Consider the following 27,515-nt stretch of genomic DNA (forward strand, 5'->3'; position numbering starts at 1 on the left):
CAGGTTGAGTCGGTTGTGAAGAAGGTGAATGCAATACTGGCATTCATTTCTAGAGGTATAGAATATAACAGCAGAGATGTGATGTTGAGGCACTCGTGAGACCACACTTGGAGTATTGTGTGCAATTTTGGGATCCATATTTTAGAAAGGATATACTGACATTGGAGAGGGTTCAGAGAAGATTCACAAGAATGATTCCAGGAATGAAAGGGTTACCATATGAGGAACATCAGACAGCTCTTGGGCTGTATTCCCTGGAGTTCAGGTAAATGAGCGGGGATCTCATAGAAACATTCTGAATGTTAAAAGGCCTGAACAGATTAGATATGGCAAAGTTATTTCCCATGGTAGTGGATTCTAGGTCAAGAGGACACGACTTCAGGATTGAAGGACGTCCTTTTAGAACTGAGATGTAGAGAAATTACTTTAGTCAGAGGGTGGTAAATCTGTGGAATTTGTTGCCATGAGCGGTGTGGAGGCCAAGTCACTAGGTGTATGTAAGGCAGAGATAGGTAGGTTCTTGATTAGCCAGGGTATCAAAGGGTATGGGGTGAAAGCAGAGGAGTGGGGATGACTGGAAGAATTGGATCAGCCCATGATTGAATGGTGGAGCAGACTCGATGGGCCAAATGGCCTACCTCTGCTCCTATATCTTATGGACATATATGTCCTTTGATAATAAATTTGCTTGGAACTTTGAACTCTAGCCAAAGCAATTCTTTCTCAAGTCTGTTCTAGAATGATATCCTTGTATTCTGAGACTGTGCTATCTGGTTACAGGAAATATCCCCTCCACATTCACTCTGTTGAGGACTTCAATATTTGATGGGTTTCAATGAAATTCCCTCTCCTTCTTCTAAACTCCAGTGAGTACAGGCCCAGACTCATACATTAACCCTTTCATTCCTGTGCTTATTTTTGCGAACCTCCTCTTGACCCTCTGCAATACCAGCAGATCTGTTCATAGATACGGGGCCCAAAACTGCTCATAATACTCCAAAGTGCAGTCTGATCAAAGATTTATAAACCCCTACTACCAAAGCAGGTGAATTGATTGCAGTGTATTTGCAGAATCTGACTTGAATTTTACTTTAGACAAAATTAGCTAAAATGCAGATACTGAAAATCCAAATTATAACATTTTTTAAGTACTCTGCAGTTTAGGCAATGTCTTTGGAGAGAAGTGTTGTCAGTGGTTCAAGTCAAAGATATTTCATCAGGATTCTGTCTCCACTGATGCTGCCTGATGGCTGAGCATTTCCAACATTATTTCAGATTGGGACAATTTGCCTGGCTGCTGTTTCTTTTTTGCAATGGTTGCACAGGGATGGTAATAAAGTAGTAATTTGATAGCTGGTAGTCTTGAGGCTTGTCTTAATGAGACATGAGTTCAAATTCCATTTAGCAGCTGGGGAATTTAAATTTAATTAATTTTTTAAAAATCTGGATTAAGAAGGTGTTTTCATTAATGTCAACCAGTAACTTTTAAGACCAATCCAGGTTCATTAAAATCCTGTGGAAAGAAATTCTGCTGTCCTTACCAGTTGCTTTGCTCTTTACTGCCTTCTGAAATGGGCTAGAAAGACCAACACAAACCTTGCCACAAGGACTGCAGCAGTTCCAGAGAGGATTCATCATCGACCTGTCAAGGGGTTTAAGGGAAAGACAACTAAATTGTAACAGCCATATATGAAAGGAATGCATTAAAGATAAAAAATAATAGCCAATTGCAATGCCTGATTCATTGACAGGAACCCAAAGTGTGATATTTTTGTATTTTGCTGTGCATTGTGGCCCTAGTCACAAATTTTGGTTTTAAGTATGTGTATTGATCTTGGCACCAGGAGTGGATGGCAATACATTATGAAGGTAAACCATTGCCAGTGGTTGCTCATTAGATCAATAAAAGTAGTTTTATGCCTCCAGTAAAACATCCCTTTATTTTATAGGTAATTGCAGGAAAGTGGATGCTTATGCATTTCCAATAAGATTGAGAAGCTTTTCAGAAAGTTAGCATTGAATACCAAGGAGCATGGAGGAGACTGCACTAACTTTGCACAGGGCAGAAGTTGAAGCCCATCCATTCTACAGTTAGCATTTTACAGTGAGCAACCCTCGGCCGAACCATAATGCAGTCTGTGACAGGCAATATCTCAGCTTCCATTGCAGTACAACCAGATTCCACCCAGTGTCTGGATGTGCATTGGCAGTTCAAACTTCTATCACACAAGCTCAGCTTGATGTCGTGTTAACACAAGTTGCTGCTGTTAAGCCCATGTATGCCACTGTTCAACGGTGCTCCCCAACTCTCAGAATTGTCCAACGCTCTTGCCTCCAACATGCTTATCTGGATCGCTGAGGTGTTGCTCCAAGGGAGTCTTTGTCAAGTTGTTACCTCACTCAGTATGACCACATTCACAGACACCCCAGTGTCACTTGATTTGAACTATAGTTTTAGCTTTCAGCCTGCAGGCCTGACTGTGGGCACTCGGACTGAAAAAACGCAGCCTTTGGACCCAGAACTGGTCAAGGTGAAATTCAAGGCCACGTGTAAACTCTTACACTGCACCGTCCTTCAACAACAAACTTGTAGTCACTGTGCCAGCATTTCAGAGAACACAGGGACAGATAGCGCTAGGGGAAGCACAAGAGCACTAGGATTATTTAGATTATTTATTTTATGTTGGTTGTAATTTTGCATTGTTTCAGGTTGGTCTACAACAAGGTGAAAGTAAGGTGGTCAATGAAGTACAAGGACTTTACGTATTGGTATTGTGGTCAAATGAGTTGATCTTGGATATTGAGACCAGATTTTTGCAATATAGATTGGCTCCTTATCTTTTCTTCTCCCTCCTGCCCCTTCTCTATGTTCAGGCACTTGAACCTCCTTCCTAATGGTAGTAGCGAGAAGAGGGCATATCCCAAATGGTGAGGATTTTTAATGATGAGTGCTCCCTTCCTGAAACACTACTCCTTGAAGATGGCCTTGATGGTGGGATCTGCTGAGTCTACAACCTTCTGCATTCCTATGTTCTTTTTTTGCTCAATATTCGGTTTGCAGAGAAGTGGTGATAGGGAGATTGTGCAGTGCCCAACAAATCATGATGTCTTCTACCTAGCTGTATATGGCAGGACTTCTCCACGGAAACAGAATCCTTATTCCAGCACATCAATGGTTTGCTCTACCACATTTTATGTGGTAACATGGCGCCTTTTTTCTAAATGTTGCTGTGGATACAAAGTTCTATATCTCCGCCAAATATCCTTTGTCTCCCAGTGGTTATATTTTGAAGTTAGTTGTGATTGCTGAACTGTGCTTGGCATGATGAGCTGCAACAGAAGGGGGTTCCATGATACTGGTCGCAGAGATAATTGATCATTTGTTTATGACCACATGCTAACTGGACAATGAGGAGATGGAATCCCCTCCAGGCTCGCTAAATTTCAATTTTAACACGTGCTTCTAATACGTGGAACGCTGTAAGGATATGTTCTCCCTGTGACCGTGTGGGTTTCCACCGCATGCTCTGGTTTGTTTGCTTGTTAATCTACCTATCTATTTATTTATTGATTGATGGATTGAGTTATAGCACAGAATCAGTCCTACCGGCCCTTCATGCCATTCTGCAATTTAATCCTTGCCTAATCACAGGATAACTTACAATGATCACTTCACTTACCGAACAGTACGTCCTTGGACGATGGGAGGAAAACAGGGCACCTGGAGGAAACCCACGTGGTCATGGGGAGAATGTACAAACTTCTTACAGGCAACAGAGGGAATTCAACCTGGGTCCCTGGTACTGTAAAGCATTGAGCCAACCACTACGCTACTGTGCCGCCAATTCCAGCGCCGTCTATAAGGAGTTTGTACGTTCTCCCCATGACCGCATGGTTTTCCTCCGGGTGCTCTGGTTTCTTTCCACAGTCCAAAGACGTATCAGTTGGTAGGTTAATTTGTCATTGTAAATTGTCCAGTGATTAGGCTAGGGTTAAATCGAGGTTTGCTGGGTGGCTCGCTCGAAAGGCTGGAAGGGCAAATTCTGTGCTGTATCTCAAGAAATAAATTAATTAATGAAAATTGTGACAATGATTGCATTCTATGTCTGCTGACACGGAAGTCCACAATTCTCATGAAGCTGCGTGCTCACTCTGTGTTCTGCGCTTTGGCAAAGAATAATGAGATATGGTTGACTCTCTTTGGAAGTGCACCCAGGGGATAGTTAAAAATATTAACAGTTCTAAGCTGGAAGTGTCCTGAAGCATAATAGTTCATCATCACAGTGACCTTCACAGCCACTGGCACACGCGTCTCCTACTGCTCGGAAGCTGTGGTCGTGGCATGCTTCAGCCTAGGCGTTATTACTAAAGCACAGACATCTCACTGAAGTTCAAAAAGGAGAATTTATTATTGAACGTCCTTGGCAGATTCCTTTTTTTTTATCAAAGGTAGAGTGTTCCACCTGTTCACTTTACCTTTCAGGATTTCGCGAAATCACAAACAGCTACAGGACCTCAGATAGCTAGTGGAAATCAAGCTCACTGGCTAGTACTGGGTGGTCTCTTTAACTTGCACATTATTTTGTGGTGCGTATGTGAATTAGGGGTAGTGTTGGAGAGTTGTGGTCTTTGCTGCTGAATGTACTTTCAACGTTGTGTGACTCTGAGACATTAGCTAGAATATTAGGTATGAGAGCATGGATGCTGTTTCACTGATCCTTGACATCGTAGTTGGGCCAAACTGCATCCTTTAGGCAGGCAGATCTTTAAAGGAGAAAGTAGTATGAGTCCAAACACTAATTTGTGTGTGCACAGCGGATGTCACACTGGAGCCATTCTGGTTCCAATAGCTTCCAAGAACGTGTGTGCGACAAAGCCAGATTCTCATCTTGTTTTAATCATGTTGACATGGTAACAGTCAAAGTAAATTTAATATCAAAGTACATGTATGTCACCATATACAACCCTGAGGTTTATTTTCTTGTGGGCATACTTAATAAATCAAATAACCGTAGCAGATATAATCAATGAAAGACTGCACTAACAGGGCTGACAAAAAAGAAAGAAAAGGGAACAATAATAATAATAATAAATAATTAATGGATATCGAGAACATGAGACAATGGGTCCTTGAAAGTGAGTCCATTGGTTGAGGGAACAGGGATGAGACATGTGAAGCTGAGTGAAGTTATCTCCTCTGGTTCAGAAGCCTGATGGCTGACAGGTAATAACTGTTCCTGAGCCTGGTGGTGTGAGTCCTGAGACCCCTGTTTCTTCTTCCTGATGGCAGCACAGTGAGAAGAGATCATGACCTAGGTGGTGGGGGGGTCCCTTATGATGGATGCTGCTTTCCTGCGACGGTGTTCTTTGTGGATGTACTCAGTGGTGGGGAGGGCTGCATCCACTACTTTTACTTGGAAAGTTCTATTGCTGAAAGCCCTGCCTGTGTTCAGAATCTGCACAGCTAATATCTCAACGTTTTAGGCCATCAACGGGAACTCCAGAAGTACACTCTTCATCCGAAGCCAGACTGGTTGTCCAAAAGTAAAACGTGTACTGGTCCTGGTGTCTGGTTTAGTGAAGGAAGGAGCCATTCAGGGATGAGGCGACATTACAATGCTAGGGTTGGTCCCTTTGGACATAGTAGACAGTGTATAGAAAAATGTACGAGAAGACTAGACAGAGTAAGTATCAAGAATTTGTTACTCTTGGCAGATATCTAACAACCAATGGGCTTAGATGTAGAAGAAATTTAGATGTAGAAGTATTTCTACCTAAAGTAGAGTGGAGTTAAGAACTATCAGTCTGAAAAGATAGTGGAAGCAGATTGGCCACAACCTGCAAGGCAGCACAGAGGTGTTGCAGCTAGTACAGCTGTCTGACAGCGACAGTGGTGCGGTTTAATCCTGACCTCTGGTGCTGTGTGGTGTTTGCACATTCTCTCAGATTTATTGATGGCGATTGAGCGCGTCGGGAAATGAGTGGGTCTGATTGGGTTGCTCTGAGAGTTAGGAAACAGGCTGGATGGACACCCCATCATAATGAAATATGACATAATACAAGACAAAATATTAAATGGTTACGGAAATTGGTTTAGTCTAGGTGGCTGTTTATTGGTTGGTTTGGACATGATGCACCAACCAGTCTCCTTTATTACAGTACATTTCTGTGATGCTATGAAAGTGGTGTTCACAGATACCAGATTAACATTTAGGCAATTGGATATAAACCTTCCTTTACCTTTCTTCTTATTTCTACAAATACTTTTTAAAAATAAATCTTCCAGGGGTATTGCAAGGAAGGCGGATAGTCAAAGAGCTGTGGGTAACTCACTGTAACAGTATCAGAAAATGGACCCTTACAGCAGTAATACCTGTCTGCAGTGCAGACCCACTCAGCACGTAGATTCCCTTCGAAGTGAAAAATAAGGTTCTTGACAAGTTCTTGTGCTGATGCAGCACATCTGGATTTTAGTCAAGTAAATATTGCAGTGTTATTTCTCACTACAGAACGATTCACAAATGAACATAGAGCAGACCCTTCGTTTCAATGCATGTGCTGACCATTGTGCCAAACTAGATTAATCCCATCTACCTGCAAATGATCCATTTCTCTCCATTTCCTCCGTATCCATGTGCTTTTTAAAATATTGCTATCATATCTGCTTCCACCAACTTCCCCTCGCAGTGTGTTACTGGCGTAAATTTTATCTACATGTTGTTGTGGTTGCTTTCAGAGGGGGGTGGATTTACAACCTAGTTTTCTGGTGTGGAATGATTCAGCCCAGAAATGGCCACAGATGTGGTCGGCTCTGGAAAAAGAGAAGATTTTCAGAAAACACTGTGCTGAAAGCCACTCTTCTGAATTTCTAGGCTAGTAGGTGTAGAAGTAGATGCAACTCCCCATCCAATGATCTTTGGATGTGTTGTGGAAGAGATTTGACAATGTTGCCCTCGGAGCAAGAATTGTTAGATGTTATTCATTTCTGTGGCAATCAGATTTTCACGGTGTTATGCTGGACTGGAACCCATCTGAGGTAGGTTCTGTGAGTCACCCACCTCAAGGCAATATTGCCTCCGTGATCTATGAGTTGCTGAGGATCAAGAATCCCAGTCTGCTTCACTAGGGCTTCAGTCTCTACCCGTTTTATACGTCTCAGCCCTGCACCAGACTTTCCTCGCTCACCCCAGCCCCCAGGTCATTTACTTTCAATGCTGACCTAGCCTACAAGCCTACAAGCCTACAGTGCCACCCCTGACCACCTTAGGAATTTAATTTTGGTCCATTTTTGTTCCTGAAAATATTCAGCACCCACTCAATAGCTGACATTCAACAAATGACAAACAAGAGAAAATCTGCAGATGCTGGATCTGAACAACACGCACAAAATGCTGGAGGAACTTAGCCTGCCAGGCAGCATCTATGGAAAAGAGTACAGTCGATGTTTTCGGACAAATGGTTATGGTAATTTTCAACCTTGACCATCAGGCACACCAATTCAAGTGCATTAGAATTTCTAGACTACTTCTATTGAAGGGTTAGTAGCTCTCAAATTAATTCTCCAAATTCTTTGCCTTGATTGCTGGGTATGTTGATTTTGCCTTTTTATGTTAATGGGACTATAGTGAACTGCCATTCCATGTTGTATGTCCGACTTTGAACACTGGCACTCTCCAGGTGAGTTCATATCAAAGCCTTTAGAGGGATCCCCACAAAATCAAAGATTTGGCTCATAACTAGTATTCTCAGCACTCTGCCCAACACTGAGCTATAACCACAACTTACGATAGATAGATAGATAGATAGTCATACATTATTGATCCTGAGGGAAACTGAGTTTTGTTACAGTTGCACCAACCAAGAATAGAGTAGTATAAATATAGCAATATAAAACCATAAATAATTAAATAATATGTAAATTATGTCAGGAAATATGTCCAGGACCAGCATATCGACTCGGGGTGTCTGACCCTCCAAGGGAGGAGTTGTAAAGTTTGATGGCCACAGGCAGGAATGACTTCCTATGACGCTCTGTGCTGCATTTCGGTGGAATGAGTCTCTGGCTGAATGTACTCCTGTGCCCAACCGGTACATTATGTAGTGGATGGGAGACATTGTCCAAGATGGCATGCAACTTGGACAGCATCCTCTTTTCAGACACCACTGTCAGAGAGTCCAGTTCCATTCCCACAGCATCACTGGCCTTACGAATGAGTTTGTTGATTCTGTTGGTGGTTGCTACCCTCAGCCTGCTGCCCCAGCACACAACAGCAAACATGATAGCACTGGCCACCACAGACTTGTAGAACATCCTCAGCATCGTCCAGCAGATGTTAAAGGACCTCAGTCTCCTCAGGAAATAGAGACGGCTCTGACCCTTCTTGTAGACAGCCTCAGTGTTCTTTGACCAGTCCAGTTTATTGCCAATTCTTATCCCCAGGTATTTGTAATCCTCCACCATGTCCACACTGACCACCTGGATGGAAACAGGGGTCACCGGTGCCTTAGCCCTCCTCAGCTCCTTAGTCTTTTTCACATTAAGCTGCAGATAACTCTGCTCACACCATGTGACAAAGTTTCCTACCATAGCCCTGTACTCAGCCTCATCTCCCTTGCTGATGCATCCAACTATGGCAGAGTCATTAGAAAACTTCTGAAGTCACTTTCAAGGACCCTTCATCTTATGTTCTTGATATTTATTGCTTATTTATTAATATTTTATTTTGGTTTTTGCATTGTTTGTTGTCTTTTGCACATTGCTTGTTTGTCTATCTTGCTGTATGCAGTTTTCATCGATCCTGTTATGTTTCTGTGTGTTTATTTGAATGTCCACAAGAAAATTAACCTCAAGGTTGTATATGGTGGCATATGTGTACTTTGATAATAAATGTACACTGTAACTTTGTGGGGCATTCAGTTTCTGCTTGCTGACTGCCCACAATGGCCTACTGAGCTAACTTCAGCACGGGAGATTTTGCAGGCATGAGCCGACATCTTATGATCAACTTTGGTGGCTAACCTCGGCATTCCTAGACCTTTCCATATTCCCACCCTTATTCAGACTCCTGTGGCAAAGAATAGTGACTGATGTTTCTGGACTGTATGAGTGTTTTGAGAAGTTAGTTCTGTGATTAACATTAATAAATACGTTTAGCTCAAATTACATTGCAGTGTTCCTGAAGTAAACAAAATTCCAGGAATATGCAAGAAGTACTATTTCAGGAGGATTTAACCATGACAAATAATACGATTCATGGTGATTAATATTGTCTTTCCACAAGGTACAGATCTTGCGGCGGGTGTTCTATTTATTGACCTAATTAAGTTTTTTTTAATGTGCTTTTTGACTGGCCTAGAAATTCGGCAGTGCTCAAGGCTGTCACTTTCCATTTTTCATTTCTCAATAATACTTTGCAAAGATTAAAGATTAGCTTTATATTTCACATGTACATGAAAAGATCCAAACCTACCGCGAGATGCACCGTTTTGCGTCAAAGCAAATCAGCAAGGGTTCCGTCAGGCAGCCCGTAAGGTGTTGCCAGCGTAGCATGGTCACAACTCATTAAACCATAACCCTTGGAACGTGAGTGGGAACTGGGGCACACGGGAAGAAATCCATGCAGTCGTGGGAAGTTACATACGAACTCCTTACAAGCAGCTCATATTGTGAACTTCCTTTTAAAAAAAATCCAACAGACCTCAGAAGGACTTCAAAACTGACAATAAGTTTAGTTTGCCACAACTCTGAAGCATTTGAAAGCGTCAAGATTGAACCTGATTTTGTGGAGCATAAGCATGAGAACAAAGAGCACAACTGTTGGTGATTGTTCTCTCCTACTGATGAGACTTGATTTGAATAAATGGAGGAAGGGATTCAAGAGGCTGAATGATCTCTGCAATTCCCACATATACCCTGACAGATGAGCAAACAGTATGGGTAATTGGAAGCAACTGAGTTTTCTATAAATCTAAGTAGGCCCTTTTTGATTTTATATCACAACCATATTAAGGACTTAAAATCCAGTTAATTGTTTTTTTTTACCAGCAACTCTGTGAAAAATGGAATTAAGATTCATTGTAAATCTCACACCTGTTTATGCACTTGCTTTGTGAAGCAGCATTAACTCAAGGTAACATCTTATAATGGTGGCTGCCTGCAGTCTCTATATTCTAGTTAATTTAATGATCTTCCATTTGCCTCATCAAAGCTATTGGCCTTGGAATAACATTGTATCTGGGTTAGTTATTAGCATTCACATGCTCCTTTGTGTTATTTTAATGCAGGCATTAACCCTGTTTTTTTAAACAGTTCAATGCCTTGTTAAAGATAGTAATGCAGAGAAAATTTTCCATAGTCACTGGCTAATATTTAATAGTATAAATCTATTCTGGCTATGAATCTTCTACTGTTGTAAGTAGATTACAACGTACACTCAGTGACCACATTATTAGGTACAGGCATGGAACCCAGTGTGTTTTTCTGCTGCTGTAGCCAATCCACTTCAAGGTTTGACGTGTGTGTGTTCAGAGATGTTCTTGTGCACACAGTCCGGCTACTCTCCTCTGACCTCTCTCATTAAAAAGACATTTTTGCCCATAGAACTGCTGCTGATTGGGATATTTTTTGGTTTTTGCACCATTCTCTGTAAACTCTAGAGACTGTTGTGCATGAAAATACAAGGAGTTCAGTAGTCTCTGAGACACTCAAACCACCCCATCTAGCACCAACAAGTATTCCACAGTCAGAGTCACTTAGATCACATTTCTTCCCCATTCTGATGTTTGCCCTGAACAACAACAAACCCTCCTGACCATGTCTGCATGCTCTTATTCATTGAAATGCTGCCACATGATTGGCTGGTTAGATATTTGCATTAATGAACAGGTGTACAGGTGTACCTAATAAAGTGACCACTGACTGTGAAGTGCTGATGAAAGGCTAGCAGAAATTGCTTTCCATCTTTCAAGTTTCCATTTTTACAGATATTTTCATATTTGGAGTGAACTCATGGTATAAATTCATTCATAATTTTGTCTACTAAAATGATGCTGTATTCTACTGCAATTCAGGACCAAGAAAGTTTAAAAAACTGAAATTCAGCGGTGGATTACAGTACACTTCCATGGTTGACCTTGTGTTCAGTGCTTGTGACTGATGAATAACCTCTTCTCCCAGGCGGTGCAGAAGATTAGGGTGACTTGAGAAGGGAAAAGCACTGTTAACTTGCACTTCAATCTTCATCTATCTGTTTTCAAATTAAAATGGGATATTATTTTTCTAATTGTATTAATCAACTCTGTGGTGTCTCTGCAGTGAAGCTATGTGGTTAATTTTATAGATTTTCATTCTAAAATGTGCAATTGGTGCTGAAGTAAAAACTTAAGAAATAGAAGTAGCAAGTTTTTTGGGCATGCTTCATCAGTCAGTCATGTCACAATGGCTCATCCATTTTCTTGTCTGATCACAACAGGATAGTCTAATGAGAGTTCACAGCCTTGCTATTGTAGCCGCATTTTACAGGTTTGCAGATAGTACACCGTAGTGGGCTGCATCTCAAATAACATTGAGTCAGAGCACCGGAAGGAGATAGAGAGCTTAGTGACATGGTGTCATGACAACGACCTTTCCATCAATGTCAAAACAGAGCTGGTCATTGACCTCAGGATGTGGGATGGTGCACACACTCCTGCTAACATCAATGGTGCCAAGGTGAAGATGGTTAAGAGCTTCAGGTTCCTAGGAGTCAACATCACTAATAGTCTACACTGATCAAACATTTATAGTGATGTCATCTTTTGATCCTTCGATTTTTGGCTCTTCCTATCGTTGTGACGCAGAATTCACCAAGGCAGTACATAGTCTCAGTCGCTGGAATACCCCAAGTCCTGAAGTATCCATAGGTCTATCAGTCTTGTCTTTGAACACTCAATGACTGGTCTCTATTAGCTCTTTGGGTAGAGAATTCTCTGAGAAAATATATTTCTCTTCAACTCACTCTTTAATGACCAGCCCCTGATCTCGAAACTGTGTTGGAGTTAGTCATTAGGACTAAAATGTGGTAGTAGATGAAGCCAATGAAGTCTACTCCATTTGACAGATGATTATACCTGTATTGACTCAGGACCCTTCTTCGCTTCCCTTGCAGGTGAAATGGAAGAGCTGGAGAGTTTGTGGCTGACTGGAATCTGCCACAATGAGAAGAACGAAGTAATGAGCAGCCAATTGGATGTTGACAATATGGCGGGTGTGTTTTACATGCTGGCCGCAGCCATGGCATTGAGCCTGATCACCTTTGTGTGGGAGCATTGGTTTTACTGGAGCCTGAGACACTGCTTCATGGGAACCTGTACTGGAAAACCAGGACTCCTCTTCTCAATCAGCAGGGTGAGTGAGGACAAATGTGGCCTGGTCCACTTTTGGCTGTTGCCTGAACTTCTTAAATTGCTTTCTTTTTGCGCCTTTGTATTTTTAGATCTTAAGTATGAAATGTGTTCACTTTTAAGATAAGTAACATTTCATCTAATAATGTTAAAGGCAATACAATAATTGCACCTCATTGTAAAAATTACCATCAAATGCTGAAGCATTCTGTTGTCAGATTAGAAAAAAAGTAACTTGCAATATAGTGTTATTCAAACAAGAACATTGATTCTTACACTGAGTGGGAGTAATTTTAACAGAGCAATGATGTAAATGGTGTGATATTTCACCTGCCACCCATTATACACTGTACTGTTTTCTTCTAATATCATGGTTAGAAGTTAAATTCTTCCCAGTGCATCAACTCGTGTCATCTACTGTTACTTATGTGTAATGCAGGAATAACAATGAAGAAGTAGGATTAAGCATTTTAATGTTAGCCGTGGTATATGCAGGGCAACTTACAGTGCGGGAGTGAGGAGTTGAGCCCACTGAGATGAAAGCAAGCACACTCAAAACCCCATGCATAAAGAGAGAGCCTTCTGTGTATAGGAGTCCCGAGCGATTCTCCGCGTGATCAATCGGCCACATGCATGCTAACCACATTCTTGCAATCAATCCAATACAGTTCATCTACCACTAGGATAAAAGGAGAGCCCTAGATCAAATCATTTCTCTCACCTCCAATCAGATGGTACAGAAGCTGGCTGTTCAGCACATTATGTCCCAACTTGCTGAACTAATCATCTAAATAATTGGTATCTTACCTTGCATAATGGAGGATGGTGGTTGTGATGGGTGAGGACAATTATCTCAGCCACAAGAGTTCCTCAGGGTAGTACCCTAGGCCCAACTATCTTCAGCTGCTTCATTAATGACATTCTTTCAATTGTAAGGTCAGAAGTAGGGAAGTTCACTAATGATTAGAAATGCTCGTCACCATCCGCTCCTCACATAATGAAGCAGTCCACTACCAATGAGGAAGTACTAATGGGTGGCAGGTAACATCTACACCAATCAAGTAAGAAGCAATTGCAATGCTCAACAAGGAAAAATCCATCCATCATCCCCTGACACCCCACCATTGATATCCTGGGGGTTATAGTTGACCACAAACTGAACGGGAGTAGCATATACACAACGTGGCTTCTAGGAGCAGGCCAGAGACTAGTAGCTCAACTCCCAACTCCCCAAAACCCAACCACTATCTCCAAGGGCCAAATCAGCAAAGGGATGGAATGCTCTCCACTTGCCTGCATGGGTGCAGCTTCAATAACACTTGAGAAGCCCAACATCACAAGGACAGCTTAATAGGCACATTGTCCACAACCATTCAGTTGCTCCAACACCTGTGCGCCATAGCAACTTCCCCTTGTCTGTGCCGCAGTAGCTTACCAAGACTTCCTAAGATATCACCTTCCAAACTTCAACCTCTCCCAGTTAGAAAGACAAAGGCAGAACAAACATGGGAACATCAAGACCTGAACATTACCTTCCAAGCCACAAAGCATCCTGACTTAGAAATATTTCCATTCCTTTACCATTACTGTGTCAGAATCCCGGAACTCTCTCCTAAATAGCATTTTGAATAAAACCCGCCGGTCAGGAGCTACAGCAGTTCAAGAAGGCAGCTTTGGCCACCTTCTCAAGAGCAGCCTGTGAAGTCCATGTCCCTTAATTGAATATAAAAATAATCCACACCTTTGCTGCAGTTCTCTCTCCACTGCCTGCACTGGACCTGCCCACTTCTTCGACCACTTTGCTACGGTATTTCCTTGTAGCCCAGCAGATATCCCCTTCTTAAGAAACTTAAGAGACTACTAGACAGGTATATGGAGGAATTTAAGGTGGAGGGGGTTATATGGGAGGCAGAGTTTAAGGGTCAGCACAACATTGTGGGCCGAAGGGCCTGTACTGTGCTGTACTATTCTATGTTCTAAGTGGAGGTCCAGTTCCCATCTGAACATTTTTTATTGAGTTGCGTCCACCATCCTTTGTGTTTCAGACCACTCACTGTCTTTGCACAATGCTAGAGATTCTGCAGATGCCGGAAATCTAGAGCCAGACACACAAAATACCACAGGAACTCTGCAGGTCAGGTAGCGTCTATGGAGGGGAATAAAGAGTCAGTGTTTCAGCCCGAGGTCCTTCATCGGGACTGGAAAGGAAGCGGGAAAAAGCCAGAATAAGGTGGGGGGAGGAGAAGGAGTACAAGCTGGTTGAAGCCAGGTGAGGGGGGAAGGTAGGTGGGGTGGGGAAGGGGGATGAAGTGAGAAGCAGGGGGGTGATGGGTGGAAAACGTAAAGGGCTGAAGAAGGAATCTGATAAAAGAGGAGAGTGGACTAAGGGAGAAAAGGAAGGAGAAAGGCACCAGAAGGAGGTGATGGACAGGTGATGAGAAGTGATCAAAAGAGCTAATACATTGTTTTAGTCACTTCAAATATAAGGCCACCACACAAAATGCTGGAGGAACTCATCAGATCAGGCAGCACCTATAGAGAGGAATAAAAAGTTGATGTTTCGGGCCGAGACCCTTCATCGGCTCACAACATCAACTGCCTATTCCTCTCCCTAAGTGCTTACTGTCTTTGCCTTTTGTCTAAGTCATTAGAGGAAGGATTTGTACAAGAATTGAAATGTAACTGCAACTGGATAAGATTAACACATATCAAAACATTGGTAAATTGCTATAGTATTGTCACACGTACCAAGGTGCAGTGAAAAGCTTGCCTTGCAGACTGTTCATACAGATCAAATCATTAGGATAGTGCAAAGGTAGTCCAAAGTAAAATAGTAACAGAATGCAGAGTATAGTGTCATAGTTACAGAGAAAGTACAGGCTGACAATTAGGCGCAAGGTCATCACAAGATAGATTGTGAGGTCAAGGGTCCATTTTTTTTATACTGGGTAACCATTCTATAGTCTCATAACAAATGGGGTAGAAGCTGTCCTTGAGCCTGGTGGTATGTGCTTTCGGGCTTTTGTATCTGCTGCTCAGTGGGAGGGGAAGAAGAGAAAGTATCTGGGGTGGGGTTTTTGGTTAGAAATAGCTAGAAATTCATGCCTAGTTATCATCACAAATTGTACATGACAGTCACACCGGTGCATATTCTACTCTGTCTATAAAATGTTTCCACTAATTCCAATAGAATGAATTTCAGAGGTGGAGTAAAAAAAGCCAGTGCCATAGTTATATTTTACATTTACTGCATCATGCTGGTAATGAAATTGAGTCAAACCACAATTAGACCAGACTGTGCTCCACCTGACCCATCTGTGTCTACACTTGTCAGTAGCTCCAATATACGATGGGCTTTGTTGGAGGCCAGTGCTCTGCAGGAGTTTTGCAAAGTAGAGCAGGTGCATGACTGGTAACTAGGCCTGAGGCGGTGAACGCCAAGCCTTTGTCCCAAGGTTGTCCTCATGGCTACTGAGCTGGCAATTTAAGTTGTTTATTCTTTCATTGATTATTTTATGGTTATTTTTCTATGGATTTATTGAGTATGCCTGCAAGAAAATGAATCTCAGGGTTGGACATGATGACATATATGTACTTTGATAATAAGTTTACTTTGAACTTCTGAAGGTCATTTAAAAACTGTTGAAATTGAATAAATTTATACAAAAATTAAAGTAGTAATTAAAAATAAATTTGGTTAAAATTGCATGATTACCTCACTGATCAATTAGTAAAATGAATATATAATAAAACAAAGACACCCAAAAAAAAAAACCTGAAGGAGACACAAGAGGCTCCTTAAGTGGATTAAATGTTGCCTCAGGTTCCAGCATCTGTGCACTTCTCTCCACAGATGCTGGAATCTGAGGCAACAGACAAACCACTGGAGGAACTCAGCAGGCCAGGCAGCATCTATTGAAGGAAATGGACAGTTGACTTTGGAGGTCAAGACCCTGTCAGTGATGCTATTGCATTCTAGATGAAGGGCTTTGATCCAAAGCATCAGCTGCCCATTGCTGTTCGACAAGCTGATTTCCTCCTTCATTTTCTTTGTTGTAAGAACATTAGTTAAGCTTAACTTTGTGAAATGAAGGTTATCCCCATTGAAAGGCTTTTGTATACCCGCTATGTTGAAAGCTCTCACCCCTGTCCATCTCTGTCCAGTGGTGAAGCAGGTGTTAGATATAACAATATTTGGTGTCCATCGTATCTTGGAGGGTGGTTTTGGCCTAAAATTGTGGCACTCTTTACCCCTGCAGTGCATGGTAAAGCTCTTCCTAAAACCTAGGGTGCCATTGTAGCATAGCAGTATGACACTATTACAGCTCGGGGTATCTCGAGGTTCTTAGTTCAATTCCGTGCCATTTTGTAAGGAGTCTCTTTACATCCTCCATATGGAATGCGTGTGTATTCCCACGTGCTCCGGTTTCCTCCCACAGTCCAGGGAACTTGTTGCCACATGCAGCTGTGGAGGCCAGGTCGTTGGGTTCATTTAAGGCAGAGATTGATATGTTCTTGATTGGACACGGCATCAAAGGTTATGGGGAGAAGGCTGGGGAGTGAGGCTGAGGAGGGGAAAAAAGCATCAGCCATCATTGAATGGTGGAGTAGACTCGATGGGCCAAATGGCCTAATTCTGCTCCTATGTCTTATGGTCTTATGTACAGGATAGGTTAATTGGTCATTGTAAATTGTCCCGTGATTGGAATAAGGTTAATTGAAGTTCTCGGGTTGCTGTGGTGACGTGGGTTTAAAGGGGCAGAAGGGACTACTTCATGCTGTATTGCTAAATAAATAAATAAACAATCTATATTTGGTTACAACAAAACATTTGCACCTTATTCTCCATGTTCCTGATAGGCGTTTGTCAAGATTTTTTTTTTAACTTCTGCTCCCTATTTCAAGTCTATGGAATTGAAATAGGAAACTGCAGCCTGGCTGGTGGGTATGTTGTAAACCTCAAACAACATCACCTATGACACTCCAGTGAAGTAACTGCATTACCCAATAGAAATCAGAAAATGCTAAGGAGACTTACAGTAGAAGCATGGGAGATATTTCTCCATGTACATTTTCAATGGAACTAAATGAACAATGATGAAGAAGTCACCAGTAATGGCGAACAGTCTCTTTGGACTAGATAACAGCTTTATCATGTTTATATGGATGTTAGTTTATTCAAAAATGTTCAACTTGATATTTTAGTGCAGGGGCTCCCAACTTGAGGTCCATGGCCCCTTGGTTAATGGTAAGACTCCATGATATGAAAAGGGTTGGGTGTCCCTACTTTAGAGGGTAGGGTTGCCCTATCATAACCTCATCATGATGTATTGTGGTGTGTATCTCAGATGTATGTTTCGTTGTCATGGTATGCAGGCATTGTATTGGGGATGGATACCCTTGAGGTACACCATATATTGAAGATAGAGACATAGGGAAGAAAGTCCAGGAATGGAACCATCAAAATTGAGCTTTGGATATATTGCATTTTACATTCAGTACTTCTGTTGGATTTTGAAGTGAGGTGAAGAAAATCTGTAAGACTAGGCTGAGTGGAAGTCTGTAAGACTAGGGTGGTGGTGTTATCCTACAGAAATGGTTTTCCTGCCACAATAAAACAGCATCCATCATCAAGGACCCCAACCATCTTTGCCATGCTCTCTTCTTGCTGCTGCCACAGGGAGGAGGTTCAGAGCCTTAGGTCCCACATCCCCAGGTTCAGGAACAGTTGTTATCCTACAACCATCAGGCTCCTGACCAGCATGGATAACTTCACTCACCTTAACACTGAATTGGTTCCACAACTTGCCACAACAAAACAGCATCCATCGTCATGGACTCACGTTCAAGGACTCTACAACTAACCTTCTCAGTATTATTTATTTGCCATTTAATTGTTATTATTATTATTTGTTTGTACTTTTTTTTACTGTGCCATGGCCTGTTCTTCATCAAGTTATGGTATTGTTGCACTGTTGTAACTATATGTTATAATTATGTGGTTTTGTTAGTTTTTCAGTCTTGGTCTGTCCTGTGTTTCTGTGATATCACACTGGAGGAATATTGTATCATTTCTTAATGCATGCATTACTAAATGCCAATAAAAGAGGACTGCGTGTCCTCATAATCTAATCTAATCTACTAACATATATGTTCTCCTTTTGCAGTCTTTGCGTGCAGTTTTTCATTGGTTCTACAAACGTATTATATGTCTTTGTTCTACTGTGAATGCCTGTAAGAAAATGAATCTCAAGGTTGTATATGATGACATTTTGTACGTACTTTGATAAGAAATCTATTTTGAACTTTGAATTTACCTGAGATGGGAAGGGTGATATACGTGAAACGCTCAAAGATGAACTGCTGTCCTGCACAGTCCACAGTTCAGTGTTCCTGGAGCTCTTCAGGAGATCAAAGAGAGTAACATGGTACTGCTTTGGTTTTATTATCTGGACTCTACTTCTTGCAGCATTACCACTTGCTGTGGTCCCCTACTCCACATGATGGCAAATATTTTTTTACCTCTATTTGAGGACGTTGACCTTGTCGTCCTGATTGAAGACTACAAGTCACTGTGAATCAGCAGTGAAGCAGCATTTAGTCGTTTTGGTAAACTAGCTCATTGGAATATGATTATGGAAGTCCAGGATAACCAAAAAAAGGACTTGGGAGGAAATTAAAGTCTTCTAGTCTTCTAGCTGCAGTTTGGAAAGGTATTGATACTTCATTGACTCTTTAGAAATGATTGGGCACGGTGTCTGTGGCATAAATAGAGAGATGTAAAGGATGCTCTTAAAATTGTATAATGCTGCTTCTAAGAAAGAAGTACTTAGTTCTTAGGTAGCTATAAGGTGAGTTTTAATTACTCTCACTCAGAGATGAACTGATAATGTTCAGTTCCTCAAAGGGCATTCCCACAAAGTCGGAATAACCCACTGTCCTGCTGAAGGGGTTCAGCACGAAATGTCGACTGTACTCTTTTCCATAGATGCTGCCTAGCCTGCTGAGTTCCTCCAGCATTTATGCATGTTTCTTGGATTTCCCGCATCTGCAGATTTTCTCTTGTTTGTAATTCCGGACTGTTTTCTCTAGAGGTAATGTTCATATACATGCGAGAATAGGCAGCCCAATTTCACGTCTCCTTTATTTCCCACTCATGAATTGTATTAACTTTTGAATTCAGAGATATGATCCCATTGCCACAGATTAACACATTAGTAAGTCGAAAGCTTTCACATTGCAATTTTGTGCCATGTTGGGTACCAAATACCAGTACTGGTAGGTTACATTGTTTTAGGATAAATAAAACACTGAGGAAAATTAGTATGTTTCCTATAGTGGGGGAATCTCAGACCAGCCTCACAGTTCTGTAAGTCACCTCCTCCTTTGCTCCAAAGAGAAAAGCTCCAGCACACTCAATCTATCTTCATAAGACGTGCTCCCAATCTGGGCAGCATCCTGGTAAATCTCCTCTGCACCCTCTCTAAAGCCTCCACATTCTTCCTATAATGAGGCTGGATGTGGAAGCATTAGAAAGAGTGCAGAGGAGATTTTTGGCATCCTTCCTAAAGAATGAGTTTTTCAGACAATTTTTTTGAATCAGTGAGCTGTTAATTCATGACTCTATTTAATTTTCTTTCTGATATTTGAGGCACAAGTTCTCCAGCTTTGATTCCAAGCTCAAATGAAATTAAATAAGCAAATGAGATAAATTTTAATGTAATATCCCAGACAAAAAATTAGCTTTGAACATTAATACTCTGGTTGCTCTGTTAAAAAGGAACCACTGGGAAACGTGATCTCTGACATAATCGGCTAATTCACTTGATCTGCACAAATTATTTTAATTGTTTAAAAATAATCAAATTTTTTTGAAAATTAGGAAGCAAATGCATAAAATCCTGAATACACCAACAGTTTTGCCTCCTAGTGATAAACTAATTAAAACGTTTGTAAGACAGTCATTTTCTGCATCTCTTGATATGAGTGGGTTACTTTCCAGCCATTTTGATCCAACAGATTTGTTCCCTTTGACCAAATGATTGCATCACTTCAAATACTAATGGCACATCATTATTAAGTGCCATGTTGTTGGAGGTGGGCGGATAGGGTCTTTGACCATGATCGTTCTTGCAAATTTTTCTGCAAAAGTAGTTTGCCATTGCCTTCTTCTGGGCAGTGTCTTTACAAGATGGGTGACCCCAGTCAATATCAATACTCTTCAGAGATCGGCTTGATCATGATCAGGACTTGAGATAGGCACTCCGCTGCTCATGCCTGCTCCCATGGCTTCGCCTGACCCTGATCGTGGAGCTAAGCAGGTGCTACACTTTGCTCGAGGGTGACCTGCAGACTAGCAGAGGGAGGAAGCACCTTATACTTTTGTTAGTAGAGTCGTAGCTCCATCCTGTCATGACATTAATGGCTACGTCTATTTAAAAAAAACACTTTTCAATGCATCCTAGCACCCAAAGGGTGTGGATGTCTCCAACTGTGAGTGAGTCCAGAACCAGAAGTGTTGTTTTGAACAATGAGTCATCAACATAAGGGATAAAGAAAAACTTCCTCTCTCAAGAAATCGTAAATCTCAAGAATTTTCAGGAGCTGCATAATTGAATGTTTTTAGGGATGAGATAGACAAATTTTCAAACAATTGGGGATTCAGGGGCATTGGGGAACAAGCAAAAGCATGATACTGAGCCAATGCTCTCGTCTACTGAATGACTTGAGGGGTCATAGAACTTTCTCCTGCTTCTGCCTCTCATTTGTCCTTATGGTTGAAAGGAACATTAACAAACAGCATACGATATAGCCACTTAATAAAACTGAGAACAGGAAATAAGTCTCTTGGAAGAGCAGAAACTTTTGGAGATGCAGAGGTTTAGAGAAGAGTTTCAGAGTTTAGCGTTCAGGGAATTGAAAGCACGGCACCATCAGCTGAGGGGGAAAAAATTGGGATTAGAGTTAAAGGAGTTCAGAAGAAGGATTATAGGTCTGGAGGGAATCACAGAGCTTGGGAGGGACATACAGTACAAAAGTCATGGACACATTGTATATAGCTAGGGCACAGTACAGTAGTAATTTTATGCATTGCACTGTATTGCTGCCACAAACAAAACCAAATTTAATGACACATGTGAGTGATGATTAACATTTAGTTCCACTGAATCAACAGTGCTGAATATTAGTTTGCCTAGAAAATATCCTGCTGATAAACATGGCTTGCACAAATCACAACATGACCATTCTAGGGGTTTGGGAAAACTGGATACAGATCTGGCAATCTTCCTGCAACATTTGCTTACAGATTTTGAAGATCAAAGCCCCTCATGCTACAAAAATATTTTCATAGCATCCTTGAGTCCTGATGAAAGGCCTAGACTAGAAATGTCAACTCTATTTCTTTTCAAAGAAACTGCCTGACCTGCTGAGTTCCCTCAGCATTTTATGTGTGCTACTCTACAGAAGTATCTGCAGAATCTCTTGTGTCTACAAAAATACCTACCTTCTTATTCCAAGCTGATACCTCTTCCATATCCTGCCTTTTAATGATTTGAATTTGGTCATATTTATAGATATTCCACCCTCCTAATCAATGAGGTCCCTGTCAGTTTCTGGCATCATGCCAGGAGCGCTCTAGCACACTGGCTGTTTAAAAATGTAAACACCTTGGTGAACATTTGTGACATGGGGGTTTGAATAAAAGGACCACAATCAGATTAATAAAAAGGTTGCAAGTCTGATGCTGGAGACCGTGATGCACTGCACTGTTCTCCCCTCAATATTCTTATCTGCGGGACAGTTATTGCTGCATTCACTGTCGCCCTATGGGATAAAATGGCCTAGCACTTTGTACTTTTTCACTGCAGGACAAGACCCTGCATTTGCAGTGCACATTTAACAAGAATAGTTGTACCAAGAAATTAAAACAGTAGTATATTGAAAATATAATACTTAGAAAAAACATGAGCTTTCCAAAGGAATATGTTTCAATATCTCTTTAAAGTACAAGAAAATGGATGGAAATTCATCCAAGTGGTGAAGATAAGCTGTTAAATAAGAAAAGTGTCTAGCTTTTCTCACTGTGGCATGCTGTGACTGGAATTTTCCACAATGCATGTTGTTATAACTACACAAGAAAGCAGTTTCTCACAGGGTTCAGTCCACAAAAAAGGCAATAGTTATACATCCTCAATGCGACATATGACTATCGCTGTAGAAGAATACAAGAATTAAAGGTTAACTGTGGTGTAGCTTTTAAATCTTTAATATTCCATATGTAGGAGATGTGATGTTTGTATAGAGGTGCTTCAATAAGCTTTGTTGAGTATCAGTGTGATGTAAATGCTTAAGCAGAGTTATAACGGCCAGGGCAAGCAGAAAAACAACAAAAAAAATGTGTAATTTGGAATAATGCTTTCTTTTCATTTCGTGTTTTTTAAAAACTTTTTGCATGTACCATGGAGTGAGCTAGTAGAAAAATTGAATCCAGCATCGTAAGCAAAGATGGAACTGGATCTTTCACAATACCAGTGACAGAGTGAATAATTCTTTTGAGTAGGGAGACAATTATCTTTATTGCTTTTGGCAAAGTATAATGGTGAAGGATGCTGCATTATGGTACAGTATCACAAGTCTCCATTGATCTCATCGCACTTAAGTTTAATCAACCAACTATTTGTCCAGTGTGCATTTACCCTGACAGACGAGACAGCGAAGTTATTACAAAAAGTGAACTCCCTATTATGTCAGATATTTATGTGTGGTTTTATGCTGAATCCTCTCCAGGGAAGTTGCATTTCATTAACATTCATCAAAAGGAAGATGGATGAGAGTGTGATATATATATATATATATATATATATATATATATATATATATATATATATCTCAAAATGTTGCCGATCTTCCAAAACTTACTTAAGCTGCTCTCTTCATAAAAATAAGAAATACCTAGATTTATACTCAGTGGGCATGTTATCGGATACCTTCAGTACCCAATGAAGTAGCCACTCAGTCTGTGTTTGTCATCTTCTGCTGTTGTAGCCCACCTACTTCAAGATTTGATGTGTAGTGTGTTCAAAGATGCTCTTCTGTGCACCACTGTTGTAATGGGTGGTTATTTGAATTACTGTCGCCTTCCTGGCAGCTTGAACCAGTCTGGCCATTCTCCTCTGACCTCTCTCTTTAAGCTATTTTCTCCCACAAAACTGCTCTTCATTGGATTTTTTTTTCATTTATTATGCCCTTCTCTAATCTCTAGAGACTGATGTGAGTGAAAATTCCAGGAAATCTGCAGTTACTGAGATACTCAAACCACCCCATCTGGCACCAACAATTATTTCACAGTCGTATCACTTAGGTCACATTTCTTTCACACTCTGATGTTTGGTTTGAACAAACACTGAACCATCTCTGCATTGAGTTGCTACCACATGATTAGCTGGTTAGATATCTGCATTAATGAGCAGGTGGAGAATGTGGTCTCTAAGTGTATATTGCACTTCCATAATCTCAGGATATCTCAAGCTTAGAGTTGCGTACAAAAAAATCATTATGGGCTAAACTCTTTACTGCAGAATGCTGTTACAGCATCATTAACATTGCTCTTTATGTATGCACACAATATTCTATCTTGACAACAATTTGCAATTAGTTTACCTTTGATATATCCCAAAAGTCTTTACAGGGATGGAATAAACCGTTCCACTTGAATTCATGAATTTATAGGGATAGAAGAACATCATTCATTTTCCAGTAATATATTTTATCATTTTTTATAAATTCTATAATAGCAATGAGATCTGGGGCTTTGGTACAGAGCTTTACCTGAACTCTCCACCTTATTCCCATGGTCTTAATTTTGCAACATTCATTTTTGCCTTGGTCAACAAGATAGTCAGTTTTGTTCTTCCATAATCTTGCATATTTTGTATTTGTTTTAAACCCAAATTCACCTACTTTTCTCAAGAAGTTAACCTGTGACAATTGCTCTTCATAACTTAAATTCCTGCTGTTAAATCAATGTCAGTATGTGCTATTTCACCCTCACATTATCAAGAATAATTATCAAACTGGCTCATACAGGTATGGCTAATCTATGCTCCAACATATAGTGAGATCTTCATTTTGTATTGCACTGCTTCCCACATCTGTATGGATCTGATTAATGTTGGCATTATGAAGTTAGCTAGTTGGCATTCTTTATGCTGACCTATCATGCAGTGCTGGAACTTGTTAAATTTAGACAATAGTGATTGTATATATTCTACTAGCTATTAAAGGCAAGAATATGTACGGTAATGGAAGGCCAAAGTGGAATGAAAGGAGTGATACAGAAGCGATGGGTTAGCATAATGCTAACACAGTGCCAGCGTCAGGGGTGCAATTCCTGCCACTGCCTGTAAAGAGTTTATATATTCTCCTTGTGACCATGTGGGTTTCCTCCAGGTGCTCTGGTTTCCTCCCACATTACAACAATGGATGGGTCAGTCAGTTCATTAGTCATATGGGTGTAACTGGGCAGTCGGGCTCGTTGGTCCAGAAGGGCCTGTTACCATGCTGTATCTCGAAATCTAAATCTCGATCTAGAAACCTACCAAGTGTGCTAGCTCTCTAGGGATTTCACTACAGATGTAATGTCTATAATTCATGCCAAGTTGATTATCACTTGCAAAATTATAGTGATTACACATCTGTTAATATGCAATATGAATATCATTGTTCATCAGCTGCTTGAAGCATATTAGCTCTACATTTATCACGACAACTCCAAATGGCAGCAAAAAACAAACAAAATAAATGACTTAAAATTAAATGAATTGTACGTTATCCAGTAATCAAGCTGGAGTTAAATTGGTGGTTGCTGGGTGAAGGGCTGAAGTGCTTATTCCGAGTTGTATAATGGCTTGAAATAACCCCTACTCAGGAATGACCTCAGATCTAGCATCAGAGAGAGTTGTGGATGGCTGCACAATTCCTCAGTGCTTATGCCGTCATCTATACATTGTGGTGATCTGACTGCCTGTTAGTAAATACCTAGGCACTGCCATTTCAGAATCAAATGAAGTTTGCTCTTTTGCCATCCTAAGCCATTTATTGATGTGCTGCCAGAGTTTAAAAGCTGGCAAAAATCAGTATTGATACTAATCAATAGGATTTAGCACCGTGAGCTAAGTGGCTGACTAGGTCTTCAAATTCCTCAGAATGCACAATTTTTTTTCTTTAGCTAGTGCTTTCTCCCTCTATCTGTACGATGATATCATCTGTCCTAATACCCATACAATGACATCACCTCTCCCGTACTGTCATGATGATGTTACTTTTCACAATACCTGTTTGATGGCTTACCGAGACAGTTTTAGTCAAATCAAGCTGATCTGGTGCATCTGAGTCAGAATCAGGTTTAATATCACCAGCATATGTCATGAGACTTCATTGACTTTGCAGCAGCAGTACATAATAATAGAGAAAAAACGTGAAATACAGTAAGTACTCTATATATTATATATAGTATACTATTCAAACTTCAAAGTAAAATTTATTATCAGAGTACATGCATGTCACCACATACAAACCTGAGATTCTTTTTCTGTGAGCGTACTTAGCAAATCTATAGAACAGTAACTGTAAACTATACTATATAATATACTAATATTTTTATATATTAAGGCATCCGTTAGTCTTGCGAGATCTGCGCCTGGAAAGTCTTCACTCTCCAGGTCGCAGGCCTGGGCAAGGTTGTATGGAAGACCGGCATTTGCCCATGCTGCAAGTCTCCCCTCTCCACGACACCAATGTTGTCCAAGGGAAGGGCATTAGGACCCATACAGCTTGGCACCAGTGTCACTGCAGAGCAATGTGTGATTAAGTGCCTTGCTCAAGGACACAACACGTTGCCTCGGCTGCGGCTCGAACTCACAACCTTCAGGTCACTAGTCCAATGCCTTAACCACTTGGCCACGTGCCCACATTTTATATTATATATATAATATATAAAAAATAACAGTTACATTAAATAAGTATACAAAGATACAAAATAAAAAAAGCTATGAGGTAGTGGTCTTGGGTTCAATGTCCATTCAGAAATTGGATGACAAAGGGGAAGATACTGTTCCTGAGTCATTGAGTGTGTGACTTTAGCCCTCTGTATCACCTTCCTGATGGTAGCAGTGAGAACAAGGCATAACCTGGGTGATGGGGGCCTTAATAAGGATACTGCCTTTTCAGGGCATCAAGCTCATTATAATCATATGCTAACAGCAAAGGAAAGTACAAAATCTTCTTCATTTCATGCTCATTGATTCTCTACACTTCATAAACAACTGTTGCTGAAATCATCATATGCTTTTACATCTTTGACGAGCAAGTGTTATTCACAAAGGGTCTTGCAGTGACATTTTCCTTTATGAGGGAGATGTGTTTGGGAATATGCAGTAGATGAATCAGAATCAGGTTTAGTATTATTGAATTATCATGAAATATGTTTTGTGGCAGCTGTACAGTGCAATGCAATGCAAAAATACTGTACATTACAATAAGAAATATGTATTAAAATAAATTAGTGCAAAACCCATTGTGAGGTAATGTTCATGGATCAGATCATTGTCTGCTTTGAAATCTGATGGCAGAGGGAATGAAGTTAAAATGTTGAGTGCATGCCTTCAGGCTCCTGTACCTCCTCTCTGATCGTAGTAATAAGAAAAGAGTATAACCTGGGTGATGGGGGTCGATGATAGATGCCGCCATTCTGAGGCATCACCTTTCAAAGATGTTCTTGACCCTGGGGAGGCTACAGCTTATGATGGAGCTGGCAGGGTTTGCAACCCTTGGTGCATCAGATATGTGATGGGTGTTCAGATAATTGAACAACACCCCTATGGAATTTACTAATTGGGATTTTCTCTGATGCACTGCAGGGAACCACAGAGGCCATAGGTAGCACTATAATGCAGTCCTCCAACATTTACTCCACTTCCATGAAGTCACTGCAGTTTAACCCATTCCTCCCCTGAGCTCGCTCTACACTTCATGACGTTGGAGGCATCATTGAATCACGGCTGAAAGAAGATTATAGATGGGAGCTTAATTCCACGGATTAACACTGTATCAAAAGGATAAGCAGGAAGGCAGAG

General features: G+C 40.8%; 1 protein-coding gene across 1 annotated transcript in view; it reads left to right on the forward strand.

The window, feature by feature from the left end:
* grin2aa (glutamate receptor, ionotropic, N-methyl D-aspartate 2A, a) overlaps nt 1-27,515 on the forward strand; it is a 304,621-nt gene that overhangs the window by 271,280 nt on the left and 5,826 nt on the right. The window contains exon 12 of the mRNA XM_072269552.1: nt 12,147-12,385. Within this exon, the coding sequence (XP_072125653.1) occupies nt 12,147-12,385 (239 nt within the window). The remainder of the gene's footprint in view (nt 1-12,146; nt 12,386-27,515) is intronic.

Source organism: Mobula birostris, chromosome 9, assembly GCF_030028105.1.
Source record: "Mobula birostris isolate sMobBir1 chromosome 9, sMobBir1.hap1, whole genome shotgun sequence".
Classification (NCBI taxonomy): domain Eukaryota; kingdom Metazoa; phylum Chordata; class Chondrichthyes; order Myliobatiformes; family Myliobatidae; genus Mobula; species Mobula birostris.